Source organism: Molossus molossus, unplaced genomic scaffold, assembly GCF_014108415.1.
Source record: "Molossus molossus isolate mMolMol1 unplaced genomic scaffold, mMolMol1.p scaffold_m16_p_19, whole genome shotgun sequence".
NCBI lineage: Eukaryota > Metazoa > Chordata > Mammalia > Chiroptera > Molossidae > Molossus > Molossus molossus.
In genome coordinates this window covers 18,552,920-18,575,603 of record NW_023425354.1, presented here as the reverse complement: position 1 = coordinate 18,575,603, position 22,684 = coordinate 18,552,920, and the positions used below count along the sequence as shown (strand labels likewise).

At 40.4% G+C, this 22,684-nt stretch overlaps 1 protein-coding gene and 1 pseudogene across 3 annotated transcripts in view; both read left to right on the top strand.

The window, feature by feature from the left end:
* Nucleotides 1–1,152: 1,152 nt before the first annotated feature.
* LOC118634065 lies at nt 1,153–1,554 on the top strand (annotated as a pseudogene).
* Nucleotides 1,555–9,339: 7,785 nt separating this feature from the next.
* Nucleotides 9,340–22,684, top strand: part of SYNRG (synergin gamma) — a 60,538-nt gene continuing 47,193 nt past the window's right edge. For all 3 annotated transcript variants that reach the window (XM_036267958.1, XM_036267959.1, XM_036267960.1), the window contains exons 1-2: nt 9,340–9,380; nt 16,953–17,074. In XM_036267958.1, coding sequence (XP_036123851.1) covers nt 9,344–9,380; nt 16,953–17,074 — 159 coding nt within the window. In that variant the 5' untranslated portion in view covers nt 9,340–9,343. The remainder of the gene's footprint in view (nt 9,381–16,952; nt 17,075–22,684) is intronic.

Sequence of the window (22,684 nt, the reverse complement as noted above, 5' to 3'; positions counted from 1 at the left end):
GAGAGATACTTCTTACAGAAGAACAAAAGCTTATGCTAAAAATAATAATACCCAAATGTGGTGAACTCTTAAGGATTTTCCCCTTCAAGTGTGAAGGAAGATATGTTGTATGTTGCAGAGATACATTTGGAACCAAATTTTCCAAGTAAAGCCTTGAGATTGAATGTCCCTCCCCCTTTCCCCGATCTGTTTCATTTTTTTGGTTTTGTTTTTTGTTTTTTAATCCTTACCCGAGGACATTTTTGCATTTATCCTCAGACAGAGTGGGAGGGAGGAAGAGAGAGAGAGAAACATCCTTGTGAGAGAGACATATCGAGTGGTTGCCACCCACACAACCCCAACCGGGGCCGGGGACAAACTGCAACCAAGGTACGTGCCCTTAGCGGGAACTGAAACTGGGACTCTCTGGTCCGCAGGCCGAGGCTCTAACCACTGAGTGAAACCAGCCAGGGCCTGTATCGTTTTTGAATGGACACAGGCTGTCTACCAAGAAGAAACCTACTGCTCTTTCTTTATTTTACTATTTCTTACTTTCTTGATGGCTTTTTGTGGTGTAAGCCCTAACAAAGAGATTCCCCTTCTGTGGCTGGTTATTCAGGTTCTCTAGGATTTAAATTCTTTGGTCTGTTAAATATCCTTATACTTCTTTGGTAAGATAGCTCATACTTTACCTGTTATAATGTTGCAATTACAAACTATGGTCAGCCTCTCCCTTTTTTAAAATATGTATTTTTTATTTTTTTACTGAATTTATTGGAGTGACACTGGTTAATAAAATTATATAGGTTTCAGGTGTACAATTCTATAATACATCATCTGTTTATTGTATTGTATTCACCGCCCCAAGTCAAGTCTCCTTCTATCACCATTTATCACCCTTTTACCCTCTCCTACCTCCCCCACCCTCTTTCCCTCTGCCTCTCCCTTTCTTACTTCATTTTTCATCATTTAACCATGTTCTTTCCATTCAAGATTACTTTGCTTGAACACTGATAGAGTTTTATCCTGATAAGAATGTTCCTGTTACTTGATATACCTACGGCTGCATTCTCTTACAGTGTATCTTTCCTGAGGCTTTATGGCCCTTCATCCATTTAGTAAGCAGGTCTCAGCCAAAGGTAAAGGATTATGAGTATACAGTGATGAAGACTATTCACCATTAGCAGACTTTTCCCTGCTGATAGTTTTGTACAGTGGAATAAAAAATCAACTTCAGTCATCATTGGGTTCCTACCTAGTTTGCAGTGACATGGCTAAACGCACCAAGGAGGTCAGAATCATCGGTTAAAACGGGACCCATTATGGTGCCTCCCTCAGGAAAATGGTTAAGAAAATTGAAATTGGCCATCAGGCCAAGTACCCTTCCTCCTTCTATGGCAAAACCAAGATGAAGAGACGAGATGTGGGATCTGGTACTGTGGTTCCTGCATGAAGACAGTAGCTGGTGGTGCCTGGATCTACACCACCACTTCTGCTGTCATAGTAAAGCCTGCCATCTGAAGACTGAAGGAACTCAAAGACCAGCAGAAGCTCCACAATTTGAAACATCACTAGCCTATAATAAATGGGTTAATTTATGTTAAAAGAAAATCAACTTCATACATGTCAGGTACTTAGAATAACACCTGAATGAATGTTAGTTATTATTGTCAACACTACTACAATACTGTAAGATAATGTTTTCTTAGCAGCATTTGAATTGAACATGTATTTCCTTTATTCTTAGCCTTTTCTGGAGCCAAGATAGGTAGGCTTCCAACTGGAATATTTTAGATGGGACAAAAATTGTTCATCTTTAGATTTTATGAAAATGGAGGTCTGTTACTACAAGGAGCAAAATATACAAGTATGTGATCTTTTTGTTTGTTCTGACGAAAAGATCCTTGACTCTATTCTGAAGGTAGTGTACTGCTGCCACGCATTTGCCAGCTGTATGAATAAGTTCTTTAATTTCTCAGAGCTTTGGTTTTTTTTCATTTATGAAATTGGGGGTAATACCAACTATGTCTTAAAGTTAGAAGTACCTAGCACTGTGCCAACATGTAAAAAAACATATTTCTTAAATATTTTTGGTCCAGAATACAAGTCTTAATAACAGTCCCTGCCCTTCTGGTGTAGTGGTTAAGGATAAAGTGTAGCAAACGCTATATTAGACATAAGGCCACGACGATGCTGAAGCATCACAGGAGAGCATCTAACCCACACTGAAAATAGGGGAGGCTGACATCCTGAGTTGTGTCTTGCAGATATAAGAATCAATTGGTAAAAGAGAACAAAGTATTCAGGCAGATATCACATCTTTTGTGATCCTTGATATACCCCTTCATTTGACTTCCTCTTTTTTACTATTTTCTCCTGTGTAACCACCCATCCATAAATAAAAATGCTTAGCTACATTAATCTAATCACCTTGGTTTGTCAATGGATTAATACTGAATTTAACAGCTTTATATCAGTTGGAAGTAATCTGCTACACAAATCAGTTTCACCTAAAGAAGAGGAATAAAATTAGCAATTTTGGAAAAAAGGCATGAAAATTGAATAGTTGGGTCTAATGAAATGAGCAAGGACTTTGAAGTTCAACACCAGGTTTTGAATCCTGGTCTTGCTGCTTTGCAGCTGTATGACCTAAGCAAATTACAGCTTCTTTTACAGATGGTTTTCTCATCTGTAAAATGCCAATATACTAACTCAGGGACACTGAGGATTTGAAAAAATAGAGTGAAGTTCCTGACCAGTGGTTTGTGCTCAATAAACAGTAATTTACTACAAATTATGTTGCTGTAAAAGTCTTAGGTCAAGAATGGAAGATAAAGCTAATTAATTAATCCATTACCTGCTGGTAAGCAAGCTCTACTTGAAAAAATTTATATTTGACTTTTATTTTATAGTAGTTTGATTAGCAAAAACCACAGTAAAAATATGGTAAGACACAGCCAGTGGCCCAGTGGTTGAGCATGAACCCGTGCACCGGGAGGTTCAATTCCCAGTCAGGACACAAGCCCAGGTTGTGGGTCAAATCCCCAGTGAGGGGCATGCAGGAGGCAGCCAATCAATGTTTTCTCTCATGGATGTTTCTATCTCTTCCTCTCCCTTCCTCTCTCAAAACAATAAAGAAAAAATATCTTTTAGATATGGTAAGATGGATTCATAGTAGTTTATGAACTGCTTTCCAAACACCAGTTTTGCCCTTGCCTGCAACTAGAGACATACCCGATTTTATTGTCCTTCACAGTTGTTTTTTGTTTTGCTGAAATAAACTGAAGGCAACACCCTGCATCTGCAAAAAGACTAGGACTCATTTTACTGCGATACTCTATTGCAGTGGTCTGGAACCAACCGCAGCATCTCCGAGGCATACCTGTGCAGGAAAAGCAGATTACTGGATGGCACGAAGGCAGAACGAAACACAAGAGTCATGCGGTCTGGAGGTTTTATATGTGGATTGGGATTTATTGTTTTACTGGAATAAATTTTAAATACATTCATCTTTGGGGGTGGGTACCAAAAGAAAGCTGCCGAGTTCCAGGGAAAAGTGGAGAGCGTTGATCATTAACTGGCGCTGCAAAGCTATTCAAGGGGCATTCAGGACCCATCAAGTCTTTATGTGCAAAGAGTAACAATGCAAGAATATCCGTGTACCCACCATCCAGTTTGAAAAACAGGACTCAATCTGCTCTTTCCACTGACCAAAATTAGGATTTTTCAAAGAGGACCGACGACGCGTTGCAGCTCTGCCGCCAACGGCTCTCCAAACAGCCTCGCGGAGAATGAATCAGCTCCCCGGGAGCTGAGGGTGGACCGCCCCAGTCAGCCACAGAACTAGAATTGCACCTGGAGGACCCCAAAGGGGCGGCCGGGTCACGTGATGAGAACGCACCGCCCCTCTCCGGGCTCGGGGGTCACGTGGGTTCGTGGCCCCGCCTCGTCGGCCTGTCTACCGCGAGGTGGGGGGGTCTGGCGTTTGCCCCGGAAGTGGCTGCCTTCAGCTGACAGCTGCTTGTAAGGTGGCGGCGGCGGCGGCGGCAGTGGCGGCAGTGGCAGTGGCAGCGGCGACAGCAGCAGGCCCGGAGCAAGATGGCGCTGCGGCCGGGAACCGGAGCGGGCGGCGGCGGGGCCGCGGGGGCTGGCGCGGGGGCTGCCGGGGGAGGCAGGTGAGTGTGAAAAGCTGGGCCGGGACCTACCCCGCAGCCGCCAGAGAGGGGTGTTGGCGGTTATGGCGGTTTTCGCCCGCTCCGACCCCTTTTGCTTTGGAACTGGCCTACGGGAGAACGGTCGTCGGGGCACCCAAGCCGAAGGGGGCCCCTGTGGGGAGCCCGGGTGCCCCACTTCTGTCTTCCAGGCTCAGGGCACCTGCTTCTGGGGCCGAGCTGGGAGCGAGCGAGCACCCTAGTGCGGGGAGGACAGGAGGAGAAGGTGGGGGTCCGCCCGAGGGGTGGCACCGGCCTGGGTAAAGGCGGACCCCCAACGCCTCGCGTCTCGCCCTGGCCGGCTCTTAAGCGACCAGAGACTTCCCTTTCCTGCGGTTTGACCAGATACTCTAGGGAAGGCTCCGAAAAATCTCGTCACAAAGCCGAACAATTGTTTCCAAGATGGGTGTGTGGTAGTTTTCTTTTCCCTTTTAGAGTCTCCCGTCCTTTGTATTTCCTTCGCACACGAGAATCTGGACCTTTCAGTGAGGAAATAGGGCTCTTGTAGATGTAACTGTTAAGACCTGATTCCTTATTAAAAAACCAATTTACTGTTAAACAGCAGTTGTTAGAACAAAGCTTCCAGACTTTCACTTAGCCCTTAAAACAAATTGCCCTCTGTCATATTTCAGCTAATAATTGCTTGTTCTCATACCCAGAACAATAAGGAATGAACATTTGCAACTTGACAAGTTGATCATTTAAGGAAATATTTTACGCCGGAAAGTTTTATCCCGCTTCTACAATGACCTACTCTGATATTGTTTTGTTAACCAACACATATTACATACATAATTTGGAGAGAAAATTAGCTTTTTATCTAAAGCATTCTAAATTATCTTTAGAAAACAAAAGTGTTAATTTTTTTTTTCAGTGGTATTCTGAATGGTCTAATTTAGAATAAATGGTAGAGTGGGTATAAAGGGCAAAAATTACCCAAGAGATGAGAAGCATAATTTTTTAAACAATCAAGTACTACATAAAAAGAGTTGAAAGATGTTGAGTAGTCTGTATCCTTTTAGGATATCATTTGTAAGCTTGTCAGTTTTTTTTGTTTTTTTTTTTCTGTTATAAGTTCCTTAAGGGCTTCCTCATCTTTTCATCTTCCACTGTTCCTAGCATATTCTAGCACATAGAAAAAAATTCTGTAAATATTTGTAGATTAAAGCTACATTGAGGCAAAGAAGAAGCAGTATTTCATCTGGGCCTCATTTGGAGGAAGAGGTCAAGAGATTGTCATAAAGGTGGGGATGCCTAGTGAACACTAGGGAACAGCAGGTAGGGCAGATGTGGCACTGAGTCGGGGAGAAGAGTTCTGTGAGATAAAGCTGAAAAAGTTGTGCTAAACTGGAGCAGTCCTTGAATATAAACAAAGGAAATTCGATTAAAGGGGGGATCATTGCATAGCTTTAACCTTAGGAGTGGTTATCAAATGGTCCTTTAGGAAGATGCACCTCAATTGTGCTTTTAGAGCTACTGGAGGCTGATGTAGGTTAGCAGTAAAAGTAACTGAAAAGGAAGAATGAATGAAGTAGGCAAGAAGAATAAATGTGCCCAGTGAGTGTGGCTCAGTGGTTGACCGTTGACCCATACACCAAGAGGTCGCTGGTTCCATTTCCAGTCAGGGCACATGCCCAGGTTGTGGGCTCAGTCCTCAGTGGGGGGCATACAGGAGGTGGCCACTCGATGTTCTCTCTCATTGATGTTTCTGTCGCTCTCCCTCTCCCTTCCTCTCTCTAAAATCAATAAAGAAAAAAAAAAGAATGAATGTGACAAGTAGAGCTAGCTCACAGTTCTGTTTTCACACTAGCACATCAGTAATAAATAGTGATTCTACCTAAGAAATCAAATTATTGGTCATCTTGATGCCCAATTATTGCCAAACTTTTCTTGTCAATGTCTCACTTACTTGCTTGTCTAACCAGTCTTTAATCATGTTGATGTTAGTTGTCTAAACATTTCAGAGAGTCATATGAGTGGTACATAGGTCACTAAGTAGTTTGGGTTGCTGAATAATTACTGGAGTAAATCATGTTCGTCAGTAATGTTTTTAATTTAGTTTTTATTTGTTTATGTTTTTGAAGTAACCTGTATAATTCTATACATTTATTCTTGTCTATTTGGTTGTCTAAGTTGGGACCTTGGGAAACTTGCAGTTCTATGTCCTCATTTGACAGAGGGGAAACAGGACAGGGTGGTGAAGGGGATTGCATAGAGCTTCACAGTCCCTTTATGGCAGAGCTGGAATTTCCAGTTTTTACTTAGTCACTAAACCATATTGGTAATTGTAATCTTTAAGACTGATTTTGAAAAGTATCGACAGATTGATTACTTAAATATATTATTCCTAATGTATAAGTCTTAGTATACAAGTACGTTTTTAAAAATTGAGTACTACCAAATTTCAACTCGCAGTCTAAACATTTTATCCAGTTAACACATTATTTAGCTAATATATCTTGTGCGCAGTTCAGAAAAGCTAGCTGTTCACTCTCTTTTGGTGCAAGCCTGCGTGTCAGTAGTGGAAATCGCTAATGGTTCAGATCCTCTGCAAGGCTGTAAATAACAAATAACCAAATAGATGTTCAACTAGAACGTTGTAAACCATCTTAGAATGTAAGCATTTAAAAAAAATATTTTAGAACTAAAAGATTCTAATGTTTGGTTTTTAGCCTTTTCCCTGGAAAGGGGGTGTTGTACAATAGAAAAATACAAGGACTCAAAATTTGGCATACAATTTCTAGATTTCACTAGACTATCTAAAGACTGTCCAGAAATCCTCTTCAGATCCTTAACTCCCAAATTAAAAGCATTTCTCACTCAGAGTTTTTCTCCCTTGATTTGTCCCACTTTCTTTCCTTTTAATCTAAGAAGCCCCTCTTCCTTTTCAAAGCAGATCTCTTTTGCTATTTCGCTGTGTTAATCCCATTCCCCTGAAAAACCGTGTTTTGTCAATTACTAAGTATAACTTTTCTATTCTAAATCTTTCTCCCTGCAGGTTTCTTCCTCTTCCTCTTGAAACTGTCCATGCAAAGATCACCATTTTCTAAAGCAGTGATCTTTATTATCCTCATTCTAATCAGCTTTTCTACAGCATTAGACACTAGTAACTATTTCCTTCTCCCTGAAACGTAATTGTTCTTCAGTTACAACTCTCAGTTATAACCAACTCCTTTAGTTCTCAGTGACCATTCCCTACTCATTTGTCACTGTGAGAATTCTCCTAAGTTGTCCCTTGTTGCCTTCTTACTATATATGCACATTCCTTTGGCTTTTTCCTCCACAACTAGAGCTCAGTTTTTTGTTTTTTGTTGTTGTTGTTTTTTACCTTTATTTAAAAGAGCCTAGCTAGATTGACCTAGACCTTGCTCCTGAGCTTGAGTTACCTTTCTGATTGCCTGCTAGAATGCTTCTCATGGACAAATTCCTACCACCTTTCTCCCCAAACCTCCTCTCAGTGGGTTCCTGTTTTCAGTAAACAGCATCAGTGCCCTTGCAGTTGCTCAGGCTCAAAAGCTTAGCATTATGTTCTGCTCGCCCTACTTTTTCACTACTGTTGCCCATGCTGGCAGTTGCCAAGTTCTGTTGATTCTTCCTTTCAAATCACTTTCATTCACCTCTTCTTTGCCATTCCCACTACTTTGGTTCTGGCCCTTTTCATTTGTTACTAAGATTATTGGGATAGTCTTCCATGCTGTACCCTGTTACCAGAGAAACCTAAAGCACATAACTGATTATTAGGGAAATGCCAATCCAAATCACAATGAAGTACCACTTCACATACTTTAGGATAACTATCATCCAAAAAAAGCAGAAAATAACAAGTGTTAGTGAGGATGTGAAGAAATTAGAACCTCCATGCATTGCTGGTGGGAGACTGTAAAATGGTGCAGCTGCTATGGTAAATAGTTTGGTAGTTTCTAAAAAAATTAAACATAAAATTACTATATTATCCAGCTATTCCACCACTAGGTATATACCCCCAAAAATTGACAGAGGCAACTCAAACAGGTACTTGTGTACCAGTGTTCATTACAGCATTATTCGTAACAGCCAAAAAAGATGGAAACAAGTGTCCATCAACAGATGAATGGATAAACAAAATGTGGTATGTACATATGATGGAGTATTATTCAGCCATAAAAAGGAATGAAATTCTTATACTTGCTACAACCTTGAAAACATTATAAGTGAAATAAGCTAGATACAAAAGGACAATTATGATATGATTCCACTTAATATGAGGTAGCTAGAGTAGGTAAATTCATAGAGATAAAAGTAGAACAGTGGCTACTAGGAGCTAAGAGGAGATTGTTTAATGGGTACAGAGTTTCTATTCAGAATGATGAAAATGTTCTAGAAATGAAACATGGTGGTGGTTGTACAGTGTTGTAAATGTACTTAATTCTACTGAACTATATACTTAAAAATGATTAAAATAATAAAATTTTATGTATATTTCACCACAATTTATAAAACCTCTGACAACTTTGTATAATATTCAAAATAAAATTAAACATTTTAAAGGCCCTCTATAATCTGTTTACTTGTCTAATTCTATATTTTATGTTAACCTTAAGTCATGTCTCTGAACACACCAGCCTCAGAGCTTTTTTGCTCAAGCCTTATAGTGTGCCTCTCTAAGATTCAGCTCAAAAGATACCCCCACAAAACTTCCCAAGGTGTAGCCCATGACAGTCTTTTTCTTCTCATCTCTGTTAGTGTTTGGACCTCTCACAGCACTTAGCACATTCTGTCCTATGTTAAAGTCATTTGCATCTTTGTGTTCAGTGGGACTGTGAGCTAATTCACTACTTTCACTCAGTGTTCACTGAATTGAATCTAATCCAACCCTCTCATTTTATGGATGGGGAAATTGGAATCCAGGAAAGTCACACAGTGACAGAACCAGGACTAATTTCAAGATCTTCTGTCCTCTAGTTCAAAAATTTCCCCCTACATTAGCAGGCTAATTATTATGACGCCTGTGAATTTTCACTCTGTACTGATATTGGATAATTCAGTATTGTACTGCAGAATAAACGTCAGGGTCCTGTCTACAATTTTTTTATTTATGTAAAAAATGACATGTTTTATTTGAAATCTTTGTATATATGAAGATCCCAATCTATTTTTGTTCTGTTTTCAGCTTCATGTTTCCAGTTGCGGGTGGAATAAGACCCCCTCAAGGTAAGCAGAAGGTTAAGTTTGGAACTTGTATTTTTCACTGTTAAACTTCTGAACTTGGGATTAAGTGGGTAAAGAAGTTTTGTGCCAGCCCTGGCCGGTTAGAGCATCAGCCTACGGTCCTGAGAGACCCGGGTTCGGTTACCGCTAAGGGCACGTACCTCAGTTGCAGTTTGTCCCCAACCCAGGTAGGGTCGTGCGGGTGGCAGCCACTCGATGTGTCCCTTTCATGTCGATGTTTCTCTCTCTCTCTCTTATTCTCTCTCCCTCCACTCTATCTGAACAAAAAACGAAAAAATGTCCTCAGGTGAGGATTAAAAAAAAAAGTTTTGTGCCAAATAGAGTAAAATTTTCCTATAGTCTTGAACGTATATGACACTACTCTTAAAATTTCTCAAAGATCATGTAATTGGTGGAATACTAAGCATCATTCTTCATTTCTCCCAAACTTATTTAAACATTGTATTAATAGATTGTTACTTAACCTCAGAGATGGAGACTTTCAGAACAAGAGTATTAAAGAATTCTCTAAATGACATCTCTTTCCTTCCATCTAGTTTTCTCCTAGGTGGTTAGCTCCTTAGGTCAGGGTCTGTGTTTGCCTTGTGCTCATTAGCGTATCTAGCACCCAACACCAGCATGCTGGTAGAAATAATAGGGTCTCTAGAAATGTTTGTTGAATGAATAAGTAAACCTCTTCAGTTATTTTATAGTATCATATTTTCTCTATATGAATTTGGTCTTATTATAGTCATATACATAAGAGATCACATATTCTGATTCAGTTTTAACTATTTTTAGTTTCAGATTTATTCTTAGCAATTTTTTTTTTTTATCCTCACCTGAGGACATTTTTGCATTTATCTTGAGATAGAGCAGGAGGGAGAGAGAGAAACATGGATGTGAGAGAGACACATCGACTGGTTGCCACCCACACAACCCCAGCTGGGGCCGGGAACAAACCGCAATCGAGGTACATGCCCCTAGCGGGAACCAAATGTGGGACTCTCCCCGTCCGTGGGCTGATGCTCTAACCGCTGAACCAAACTGGCCAGGGTGCAGTTTCTTTATCTTCCCTCATAGTTTCAGACAAGGGACCACCTCTATCAATTCTAGCTTTCACTTCAAGGAAACAGCAGTGAAGGGATGTAATTTTTACTCATGCTGCCTGGGACACAACATTGAAGGAAGAATAAGTCTGATCTTTCTGCTCACTTTTCCCATTCCACTTTATCCTCCTTCGTTCCACATACCAAGCTACTTCTGAAAACTGGCCCTTCTCACAACGCCAGTGTTGATTGGTTATGGTAGACTTGCTAGAGAAACAGACTCCTAGATCATTGTTAGAGATGAATGATAAAGAGCTGCTCAGTAGCAGGTGGTCAGTGGCTCACACTGACTTTGTTTCCATTTATAATCAGTGATGGAGGTTGAGTTTCAGGTAAATTTTTCCAAGGGTCAGTTGTATTCTTTTCATTGTGCTCACATTTGTGCATTATTTAAGCTATCTGTAATTAGATGTGTCCCAGATATAGATCAAATGGTTTGAGATCTTTTGTTCTTTAAGAAGGCATTACAGTTATATGTTCATTATCATAGCTCATTTTTATAAACTTGCAAATAAAAATCTATTTATGGAGCAAAGGAACAGGACAGGAAGAGACCCTAAAAGGTTGCCTGATATTTTTCTTCTGGAATTTGGAACTGTTTTAGAGATTTTTTTTTCTTTTTACAGAGTATGTTAGAGTGGACTTTTTGATCATTTGAAGGCTTTAAATTATGCATGAATTATTTTTTTAACTTACCTTTATTGTTGTATTGAATGTAGTACAGATGTCCCTCTTTCCCCACCCCCTTTGACTCCTTCCTCCCCAATCCTGCACTCCTACTGCTTTCCCCACACTATTGTCTGTGTCTATTGGTTATGTATATTTGCATATAAGTTCTTTGGTTTCTTTCTTCCCAACCCATCTCCCCACTTCCATTTGAGTTTCATCACTCTAATAACTGATTTGTACTTCTTAATCTCTTCATCTTTTTTCACCCAACTCCCCTCCCATGTGGCAACCAACACAAACTTCTCGGTATCTATGAGTCTGTTTCTGTTCTGCTGCTCATTTTGTATGTAGATTCAATTGTTGACAGATATATTTATTGCCATTTTATTGTTCATATTTTTTTATCTTCTTCAAGAAGACCTGTCAACATTTCATGTAATACTAGTTTGGTAGTGATGAACTCCTTTAGCTTTTTCTTACCTAGGAAGCTCTTTGTATGGCCATTGATTCTAAATGATAGTTTTGCAGGATAGAGTAATCTTGGTTGTAGGTCCTTGCTTTTCATCACTTTAAATATTTCTTGCCACTCCCTCCTGACCTGCAAAGTTTCCTTTGAGAAATCAGCTGACAGCCTTATAGGAGCTCTGTTGTAGGTAACTAACTGCTTTTCTCTTGATGCTTTTAAGATTCTCTCCTTGTCTTCAACCTTCAGTATTTTGATGATGATGTGTCTTGGTGTGGACTTCTTTGGGTTCATCTTGTTTTGGATTCTCTGTGCTTCCTGGACTTGTATGTAGGTTTCTTTCACCAAGTTAGGGAATTTTTCTGTCATTATTTATTCAAATAGGTTTTCAATTTCTTGCCCTCTCTCTTCTCATTCTGGTACTCCCATGATGCGAATATTAGTATGCTTGAAATTGTCCCACAGGCTCCTTATATTATCCTCATTTTTTTGGATTCTTTTTTCTTTTTGCTGTTTTGATTGGGTGTTTTTTGCTTCCTTATAGTCCAAATCAATAGTTTGCTCCTTGGTTTAACCTACTCTACTATTGATTCCCTGTAAATTATTCTTTGTTTCAGTTAGTGCATCCTTCATTTCTGACTGGTCCTTTTGCTCTGGAGGCCCTCACTAAGTTCATTGAGTGTCCTTTTTTTTTTTTAATCCTCACCCGAAGACATTTTTCCATTTTTTGTTCAGATAGGCTGGGAGGGGGAGAGAGAGAGAGAGAGAGAGAAACATCGACGTGAAAGGGACACATCGAGTGGTTGTCACCCACACGACCCAACCAGGGCTGGGGACAAACTGCAACCAAGGTACGTGCCCTTAGCGGGAACTGAACCCGGGTCTCTCTGGACCTCAGGCTGATGCTCTTAATAGCTGAGCCAAACTGGCCAGGGCTGTTGAGTGTCCTTATAAGCAGTGTTTTGAACTCTGCATCTGTTAGATTGCTTATCTCCATTTTGTTAAGTTCTTTTCCTGGAGTTTTGTTCTGTTCTTTCAACTGGGACATGTTTCTTTGTCTCCTCATTTTGGCTGCCTCCCTGTGTTTGTATCTATGTGTTAGGTAGAGTTGTTATGTCTCCTAGGCTTCGTAGGATGGCCTGTTGTAGTAGGTGTCCTGTAGGGTCCAGTGGCACAGCCTCCCTGATCACCCATCTGGGCTCTTGAGGTGCACCCCTCATGTGGACTTTACACCCTTCTGTTGTAATTGAGTCTTGATTGCTTTCGGCATGTAAATGGGAGGGTTTTACTTAGGCTAATCAGCTGCAAGGACTGGCTGTGCTCGCTAACTACCGACCTCTGACTACCTTGGATGATCAGCTGTGTAGAGCAAGACTTCAGCAGTGCTCTGGTACTCCCTGAGTCCATTCCTTGAGTGTGTCACTTATGGAGGTGATTGGGTGGTGGTGCTTCAACGTGGTCTGAAGCGGTCCACTGGGTGTGCTGGCTCTGGGGCAAAGTCAGCCACTGCCTGTGTTCTACCCGGGACCATCAGGCATAAGCTACAAAGTGATCGGCTGATGGCTGCTGCTTGTGCTGGGCTTGGAGGTGCCCAGGCGAAGCCATGCTGTGAACCAAGGCTGGCTGCTTCTAATACCAGGCCTGGGGCCACTTAGCAGGAGGTATGGGGCTCGCTGTGGCCAGGTGCTGCTTGTTTGAGAGAATTTAGGAAGATCTGAAGCAGTAGCCAAAACAGGCCAATCCTATGGTAAAGCCACTGGAAACAGCTTGGGTGGGCCTGAATGTTGGGTCAGGCAGGGCCTCAGGCAATCACCAGGCCAGAGCAAACAGCATGAGCCAGGTTGCTGGAGTCCCAGATATGGCGGCCCTCTGCCTGCCCTGTGGGAGAAGGACTCACCAAAGGAACAATGGCCTCCACCAGCACATCTGTCCAGAAAGAAGCTGCCTCTCTAGTCCTCACCCCGATGCCAAACAACTCAGTTCTTCCCCTTGGTCTCTGGTGCCTTTCAAGCTGCCTCCCCTCTGCTGGAGCTCAGAGGGAGCAGGTCCAACTAAGTCCATGTGTGGGCCCTTTAAGAGGGACTGCCTGGAGCTCCAGCAGCCTCAGCCTCCCTCAGCCTCAGTTCCCACTGGTTTTACAGCCAGAAATGATGGGGACTTCTCTTCCTGGAACTGGAAAACTGAGCTAGGAGCCTGGTGTGGGACAGGGACCCCTCACTCAGAAAGGACCTTCCCAGCTGAGGTAGCCTGATTTTTATCCACTACACATGAGTGTGGGACCAGCCCATCCGCGCCTCTGCCCCTCCTACCAGTCTCAATGTGGCTGCTTTAATTTTGTAGTTGTAGGACTTCCATTCAGCTTGATTTCAGGTGGTTCTGAAGGATGGGTGTTCTGTAGTTGTAATTTTGATGTGGTTGTGGAAGGAGGCGAGTGCCGCGTTTACCTACGCTGCCATCTTGACTGGAATTCTATGCATGAATTATTTCTGAGAGCATATACAAGACTGACAGCAAGAGTAGCCATAGATCATGAATTGGTGAACAGGAGACAGGAGAGAAATGAATCTTATTTTTTATTGTGTATTCCTTTATACCTTTAAGTGTTGTACCAAGTATCTGAGTTACCCATTCAAGAATTAATTTTAAATAAAATTAATGAAAATAAATAAAACTTTAGGTCCAAAGGGATAAGAGGGAAAACATTTTACTATGGTTTTATTCAATCTGTGCATTCTAATTTTCCATGACACCTTAGGATCTTTGCATTTGGTGTTCTTTTGTCTGAAATACTCTTCTCAGATATCCACATGGTTTACTCTGTTACTTTTTCAAATCCTTGCTTAAATGCTATCCTTTTGGTGAAACCTTTTCTGGCTATGAAACAGCAACCACTCCTTTCTCTAACTCTCCCTTTCCCCCTTACCCTGCTTTATTTATTGCCCTACCTCTTATCACCACCTGACATATATTTACATTTTATCGTCTATCTCTCCTCATTACAGTGTACATTTCATGAGGGCAAAAACCTGGTTTTGCCAATTGCTGTGTCCTTAGAATGGTGCCTGACATGGAGTAGGCCCTCAAATACTTGCATAAATAAAATTGAATGAATAAATGAATAGCTTACCACTAATAAATGTTACCTACAAATATGGATGTTCATGTTCCTGAAATTGAACTATGTGTAAATAACTTTGAAGGTTCACAGAACACATAAGATAAACATGGTATGCTTTACTAGATCTTTAATTTTTAAATCAAAATTTGAAAGCTCCATATAATAGAACCAACATGAATGTAATATGTGATAAAATGCAAAATTAGATTAAAATTTGTGTTCAGGGTATGTAGGGATTTTATTTTATTTATTTTTATTTGTTTATGCTCACCCAAGGACATCTTTCCATTTTTTGTTGAGATAGAGCAGGAGGGAGAGAGAGGAAGAGAGAGAGAAACATCGACGTGAAGGGGACACATCAAGTGGCTGCCACCCACACGACCCAACCAGGGCTGGGGACAAACTGCAACCGAGGTACATGCCCTTAGCAGGAACCGAACCCGGGTCTCTCTGGACCACAGGTCGATGTTCTAACCGCTGAGCTAAACCGGCCAGGGCAGGGATTTGATTTTATTCACTGTTGTATGCCAAGTATCTAGAACTATGTCTGAAATATGGCATTTAGTATTTATTATATCCTCAAAGGGATGTATCTTCATTGGAAAAGTTTGGGAGATACTATACTCTAAGTCATACTTTCGTCATAGTTTTACTTTACATGCTGGTGGCTGTTTTGTGGTAAATGTTAGTTTTAACTACTCATATCAGGAAAGAGAAGAGGGATATCATTTCTTTTTTTATCCTCACCCGAGGATATTTTTCCATTTTTTGTACAGATAGAGTGGGAGGGAGAGAGAGGAAGGGAGAGAGAGTGAGAAACATAGATGTGAAGGGACACATCGAGTGGCTGCCACCCGCACGACCAACCAGGGCCGGGGACAAACTGCAACCGAAGTACGTGCCCTTAGCGGGAACCGAACCCGGGTCTCTCAGGACCGCAGTCCGACGCTCTAACCGCTGAGCCAAACTGGCCAGGGCGGGATATCATTTCTTCAAACATATTAGGTATTAAACAGTTTTACAGATGAGAAACTGAGACACAAAAGTTAAGCAAGTTGCTCATGGTCCCAAAGCTAGTAAGTGACAGTTGTAGTTGGCACCCAAAGTTCATACTCTTAACCACTATTGCATTAGTTATATGCTGCTGCATAAAGAATTAACCCAAAATTTTAAAATATAAACATTTATTTAAAAAAATAAGCACTGTGTTTATGGGTCAGGTGTATGGGAGTGGCTTCACTGGGTGGTTTTGGTACAGGGCTAAAGTGATTGCAGTAAAGATGTTAGCTAGGGCTGTAGTCATCTAAAGGTTTAATGGGGCTGGAATATCTGTTTCCAAGATGACTCACTCACATAGATGGCAAATCTGTGCTGCCTTTTGGCAAGAGATCTCAGTTTCTTGCCATGTGGATTCTCCATGGGACTTGCTTGAGTATTCTCATGATGTAGCAGTGGCTTTCCCTAGAGGAGGTGATCTAAGAGACCAAGGAGGAAGCTTCAGTTTTTTTTTTTTTTTAATTTTTATCCTCACCCGAGGACATTTTTCTATTTTTTGTTCAGATAGAGTGGGAGGGAGGGAGGGAGGGAGGGAGGGAGGGGGAGAGAGAGAGAGAGAGAGAGAGAAACATCGACGTGAAAGGGACACATCAAGTGGTTGCTGCCCGCACGACCAACCAGGGCCGGGGACAAACTGCAACTGAGGTACGCGCCCTTAGCGGGAACCAAACCCAGGTCTCTTTGGACCGCAGGCCGCAGCTCTAACCGCTGAGCAAAACTGGCCAGGGCAGCTTCAGTTGTTTTTAATGAACAAACCCGTCATTTCCACAATATCCTACTGGTTATAGTGGTCAGCCCTATTCAGTGTGGGAGGGAATGACAAGAGTAGCATACCAAGAGACAGATTACTGGGGACCACCTTGAAGGCCAAGTGGAACAATTAGGTCATACTATTAATTTTTTAAGTATACACAAAAATTCTATAAAACAAGTATTATTATCTTCCTGTCATAGATGAAATTTGATAACTTGCCCAATATCACATAGCTAAGTAAATGATGGAGTTGGAATTCACACTTGTTTGTCTTACTCCAGAGCCTGTACTTTTTCCACTAACTGTGCCACCTTCCAAGTAATAAGTCCTTTAGGTACTTAGGGTTTTAAGAAAATAAACTTTAGAACAAACACATTGACTTTAATGATACCTTTATTTTTTTCAGCAGGCCTGATGCCGATGCAACAACAAGGATTTCCTATGGTCTCTGTCATGCAGCCTAATATGCAAGGCATGATAGGAATGAATTACAGCTCTCAAATGTCCCAGGGACCTATTGCTATGCAGGTACTTGCCTCTTTAACTGATTGTTTACAAAATTATTGTTTATTGTTCTAGAACTTTAATGTTATATTTAGAAATAAGTGTAGTCTACATGTTAGGTGGCTTCTTTTAAAATAAAATGAAGATATATTCGTAAGAGAGAGAAAAAAATAAAAGATAAATCATTTAAGAAAAAGCTGATGACTTCTCTATATCTACTGGCTTAGAAGAATTTTAGAATGATATATTGGAAAACTCAGGAACCTGATGCCATGAAGTAGCATTGTTAGAAGTAGCAACTTGCCCTGGCTGGTTTTGCTTAGTGGTTAGAGCATCAGCTCAGGGACCGAAGGGTCTCAGGTTTGATTCCTGGTCAAGGGCATTTACCTGGATTGCAGATTTGATCCTAAGCCCCAGTCAGGGTCATGTGGGAGACAATCAGTTGATGTGTCTCTCTCACATTGATATTTCTCTCTCTCTCTCCCTCCCTCCCTCCCTCCCTTCCACTCTAGCTAAAAATCAATGGAAAAATATCCTTGAGTGAGGATTAACCAAAAAAAGAAGTAGTAGTAGTAGCAACTCTTTTCATTGAAGGAACTATGTCATTGTTTGGAAGGCTCAGAGCCTTCTTTATATTAAATTATCTCATCTAAACCCCATAACAACTTTTTTAAAGAAGTGGTATCTTCATTTTTTTTATGAGGAAACTGAAGCCTTGTGGGGATGCTTACAGATAATAGCCGGAATTTGAACCTGTCTTTGATATGCTGTTCTTACCATATTATACATCAGATTCTTTCTTAAGATCATTAGGGAGCCCATAGGTTAAAGCAGTGGAATGACAATCAGATTTTTATTTCAAAATGATCATCCTGACTGCTGGTTGGAGAATGACTGGAGGCAGAAAAACAAAAGTGGATATAAGGGGAAAAATGAAAAGACTGAGGTTCTGAGAGCAGGTGAGATGTTAGCTTTAATTAGGGTGGTAGGAGAGGGATGGAGACAGATGTTTTTGAGTATGATTTAGGATATAAAATCGATAAGACTTGCTGAGTGTCTGGCTGTTGAAAATAAAGGAAATGATGGTATCAAATTAATTCCTTGTTTTCTACTTTAGCAACTAACTGGTGGTGTCGTTTATTGATAAAAGAAACACTGGCCCTGGCTGGTTTGGCCCAGCGGTTAGAGCATCGGCCTGTGGTCCAGAGAGACCCGGGTTCGGTTCCCGCTAAGGGCATGTACCTCGGTTGCAGTTTGTCCCTGTCCCTGGTTGGTCATGCGGGAGGCAGCCACTCGATGTATCCTTTTCACGTTGATGGTTCTCTCTCTCTCTGTTCCTCTTTTTCCCTCCCACTCTATCTGAACATGGAAAAATGTCCTCGGGTAAGGATAAAAAAATAAATAAATAAAATAAAAGAAACACTGGAGGAGACAGTAAAATTGTTGACTTTGGAGAACCCATGAAACTTCAAGTAGGGCTATCCAGCAACAATTTAATAACCTGAACTTGGCTCATTTTTCACTCTGGGTTGGAAATTATAGATTTGAGACTCATCTACTCATAGAAGGTAATTGATGCTGAAGGGGTGAATTGAAACATCCAAGAACACTATAGATGGAAAAAGTGGTCCAGGATAGAGCCTTCAGGACTTCAACTTTTAAATATAAGAGAGTGAGACAAATGCCACATATTTCACTTATATGTGGAATCTAAAGGACAAAATAAAGGAGCAAACAAAACTGAAATAGACTCACAGATACAGTGATGGTTGCCAGAAGAGTAGGAATTGGGGGACTGGGTGAAAAAGGTAAAGGCATTGAGAAGTACAAATTGGTAGTTACAAAACAGTCATGAGGATGTAAAGTACAGCATAGAGAATATAGTCAATATTGTAATAACTGTGCATGGTCCCCAGGTAGGTACTGGAAATATCAGGGGGAAAACTTTGTAAAGTATATGATTGTCTAACCACTATGCTATGTATCTGAAACTAATACAAAATACTATTGAATATAAACTTAAAAATAAAATTTTAAAAATAGTGTATGGCAACAAATGAAAGCAAACAAAATAATATTGAATGTAAACTGTAATTGAAAAATAAAAGTAAAAAAAAAAAATTAAAATCAAATAATCCATCAATCTAAGGGAGTGAGTTGGCAACACAGGATATTGAAGAGGAGAAGCCACAGAAGTGAGCAAGTAGGTTAAAGAAAAAAACAACAACAACAACATGGGTTTTGGTGTTAGATAGACCCAAGTTCAAATCCCAGCTTTGCCAATTACTTGTAAAACAGGATGTAATAGCACTTTGCCAGTATGGTTGCAGAACGGATTGAAGGAATTATATAAAGCACTTAGCATTGTACCTGGCACACACACAACAGGAAGTGGCAAGATATGTTTATTTCTTTTTTTTTATCCTCACCCGAGGACATTTTTTCTATTTTTTTTGTTCAGGTAGAGTGGGAGGGAGAGAGAGGAAGAGAGAGACAGAGAGAAACATCGACATGAAAGGGACACATCGAGTGGCCGCCACCCGCACAACCAGCCAGGGCCGGGGACAAACTGCAACCGAGGTACATGCCCTTAGCGGGAACCGAACCCGGGTCTCTCGGGACCGCAGGCTGATGCTCTAACCGCTGAGCCAAACCGGCCAGGGCTGTTTATTTCTTATATTAATGTTAATATCAGGAACAATCTTTCAAGTGGCACATTATCTCATAGGGTTTTTGTTTGTTTTTTAATTCATCTTGTTCCCTTGCTTTCATTGACTCAAAACCCTCATTTCGGGTTGAAACATTCTTTCTTGATTGATAGTAATAATAATAACCGCCATTTATTGTTTAGTGTGCTATATTTGTTGAATCCATTATATCATTCAGCCCTCATAACAACTCAGTAAGATAACTAATATTTTTATTCTCGTTTAATAGGTGAAGAACTGCAGTCAGAGAGTCAGTGCCTTGTTCAGTGTTATAAAACTTGTTTCAGAGCAAACTTAAACCAAAGCTCTTATATTTCAGAGCCTGAGTTCTTAACTACCAGTGTTCCCCAAACTTCAGTCCTTTGAGAAATACCTTCATGATTTTTGCCATGTATTATTTAATTAACATTTTAATTAATTAGGTTTTTAACAGATTCTGAAAGGAATATTTTATATTGCTAAAGTAAATAGAAAACCTTCATTTGTTACAAACAGAGGGTAACCAAAAAATAAATATGGTGAATCAAAACAGTATTACCTAATTCTAGCTAGATGCTCTTACTTAGAGTTTATAAACCTTGTATGTACTTTCTTTTTGATAAAACAAAATAAAGTAAAATATGCCTACAAGTTACCTGCAAATGATTCAGCAAAAGGAAAATGTGTAGGTATGTATAGAGCAGCGGTTCTCAAACTGTGGGTTGCGACACCTTTGGGGGTCGAATGACCCTTTCATAGGGGTCGCCTAAGACATAACAATAGCAAAATTATAGTTATGAAGTAGCAACAAAAATAATTTTATGTTTGGGGGTCACCACAACATGAGGAACTGTATTAAACGGTCGCAGCATTAGGAAGGTTGAGAACTGCTTATATGGAGACAGCAAGTGGGGCAAAATGTTAATATTATACTGTTCTTCCAAATTTTCTGTAAGGTTTACATTTTTGAAAAGGGAGGGATTTGATTAAAAAACAATAACAAAACAAGACATAAAAGGAAATCTGAATGAGAGCTGCAGGAGAATTGAAGAGACTTTTCCTGCTATTGTGCTGAACATGTGTCCCTGCATAACTGGCATGATCATAGATAGGGAGTAGTAAGTATCATGATTTAGTCAGTACACCCTAAGATGGACTTCTTCCATTTGCATCTTTGTGTCTTTGTAAATTATCTTCTACAGCTGTGATATGCATTTAAATCAAGTAATGAAATAAACTGAATCCAGGAGTCAGATCTTTGAATGGCTGAATCCAGTGTTATAGTATTTAAAAATAAATAAATAAACATTGATTTACAAGTAAGCCAGAACAAAGAAGATTTTTAAATGTCTTAAATTTTATTTTTACCTAATTATTTAAATTTTTATTTCTGTGTGTTTTATCATGTACTGTATACAATAAGTTAGTACAATAGCACATGTATATAATTTGTAAGCTATATTGGGAGTTTACAATCAAATTTTAAGTTGAAATCATTGTCATGTTGCAGTCATTTAAGCAAATAAAACTTCTCTGTTTTATGTAAATATTTAGGAAAATTTCCAGAATCTTTTTTTTTTTATCCTCACCCGAGGACATTTTTCCATTTTTTGTTCAGATAGAGTAGGAGGGAAAGAGAGGAAGAGAGAGAGAGAAACATTGACGTGAAAGGGACACATCGAGTGGCTGCCACCCACACAACCCAAGCAGGGCCGGGGACAAACTGTAACCGAGGTACATGCCCTTAGTGGGAACCAAACCCGGGTCTCTCTGGACCGCAGGCCGATGCTCTAACCACTGAGCAAAACCGGCCAGGGCCAGAATCATTCTTTATTCATCTTTAGTAGAAAGAAAATAAGAATAAATTGAGCTTTTATAGGTCTTAAATTCATGTTACTCAGCTTTCACTAGATTATGCTGTAGAAACAACAATCCCAAAATCCCAGTGACTTATAAAAACAGGTTTATTTCTCATTTGTGATATATATCCTTTATGGGTTGACTCAGCTCCATGTTCACTTTATCCTGAGACCCTTACCTACCTAGGACATCCTAGCCGCTTGGCATTGGGAAAAGATGGCCAAACCCTGTGATGTCTTTTATTTTATTTTTTTTTTCCTTTATTGATTTGAGCGAGAGAGAAAGGGAGAGGGGGAGAGAGAGAGAAACGTCAATGAAAGAGAACATTGATTGGCCGCCTCCTGCATGCCCCTCACTGGGCATCAGATCCACAACCTGAGCCTATGCCCTAACTGGCAATTGAGCTGGCAACCTCTTGGTACATTGGTCGATGCTCAGTCACTGAGCCACACCAGCCTGGCCTGTGATGTCTTTTAAAATTTTCTCTCAGAAATAACACTTTCAATCATTTCTACTCACCAAAGTAATGTGGTCAGAGTGAATGTCAGTAGGGGAATATAGCAGGAGTGCATACCCTCACAGGGATGTGTAATCCTCTTAGAGTAATGGCAGCAAATGACTGGAAACAATCTGCCATAGAATACAGTGTGTTTTAATTAAGACTTAGTAAGCTTACTACTGAATCTTAATAACAACTGATAAATTTTTAAGTCATTGATTTATTTTTTGTTATTGTTAATCCTTACCCGAGGATATTTTTCCATTGATTTTTTTAGATGGAGTGGGAGGGAAGGCGGGAAGGGGCGGGGGAGATAGAGAGAGAGAATGAAACATCAATATGAGAGAGACACATTGATTGGTTGCCTTCTGCATGACCCCAACTGGGGCCAGAAATTGAACCTGCAACCCAAGTACGTACCCTCAAAAAGAAATCAAACCCACTACCCTTTGGTCTCTGGGCTGTCATTCTAACTACTGAACCAAACTGGCCAGGGCTGTCATTGATTTTAACAATAAACATTGTTTTATGACTCACATAATTATCTGAAAAATGTTTTTAAAGAGTTTGAAACAACGAAAAGCAACA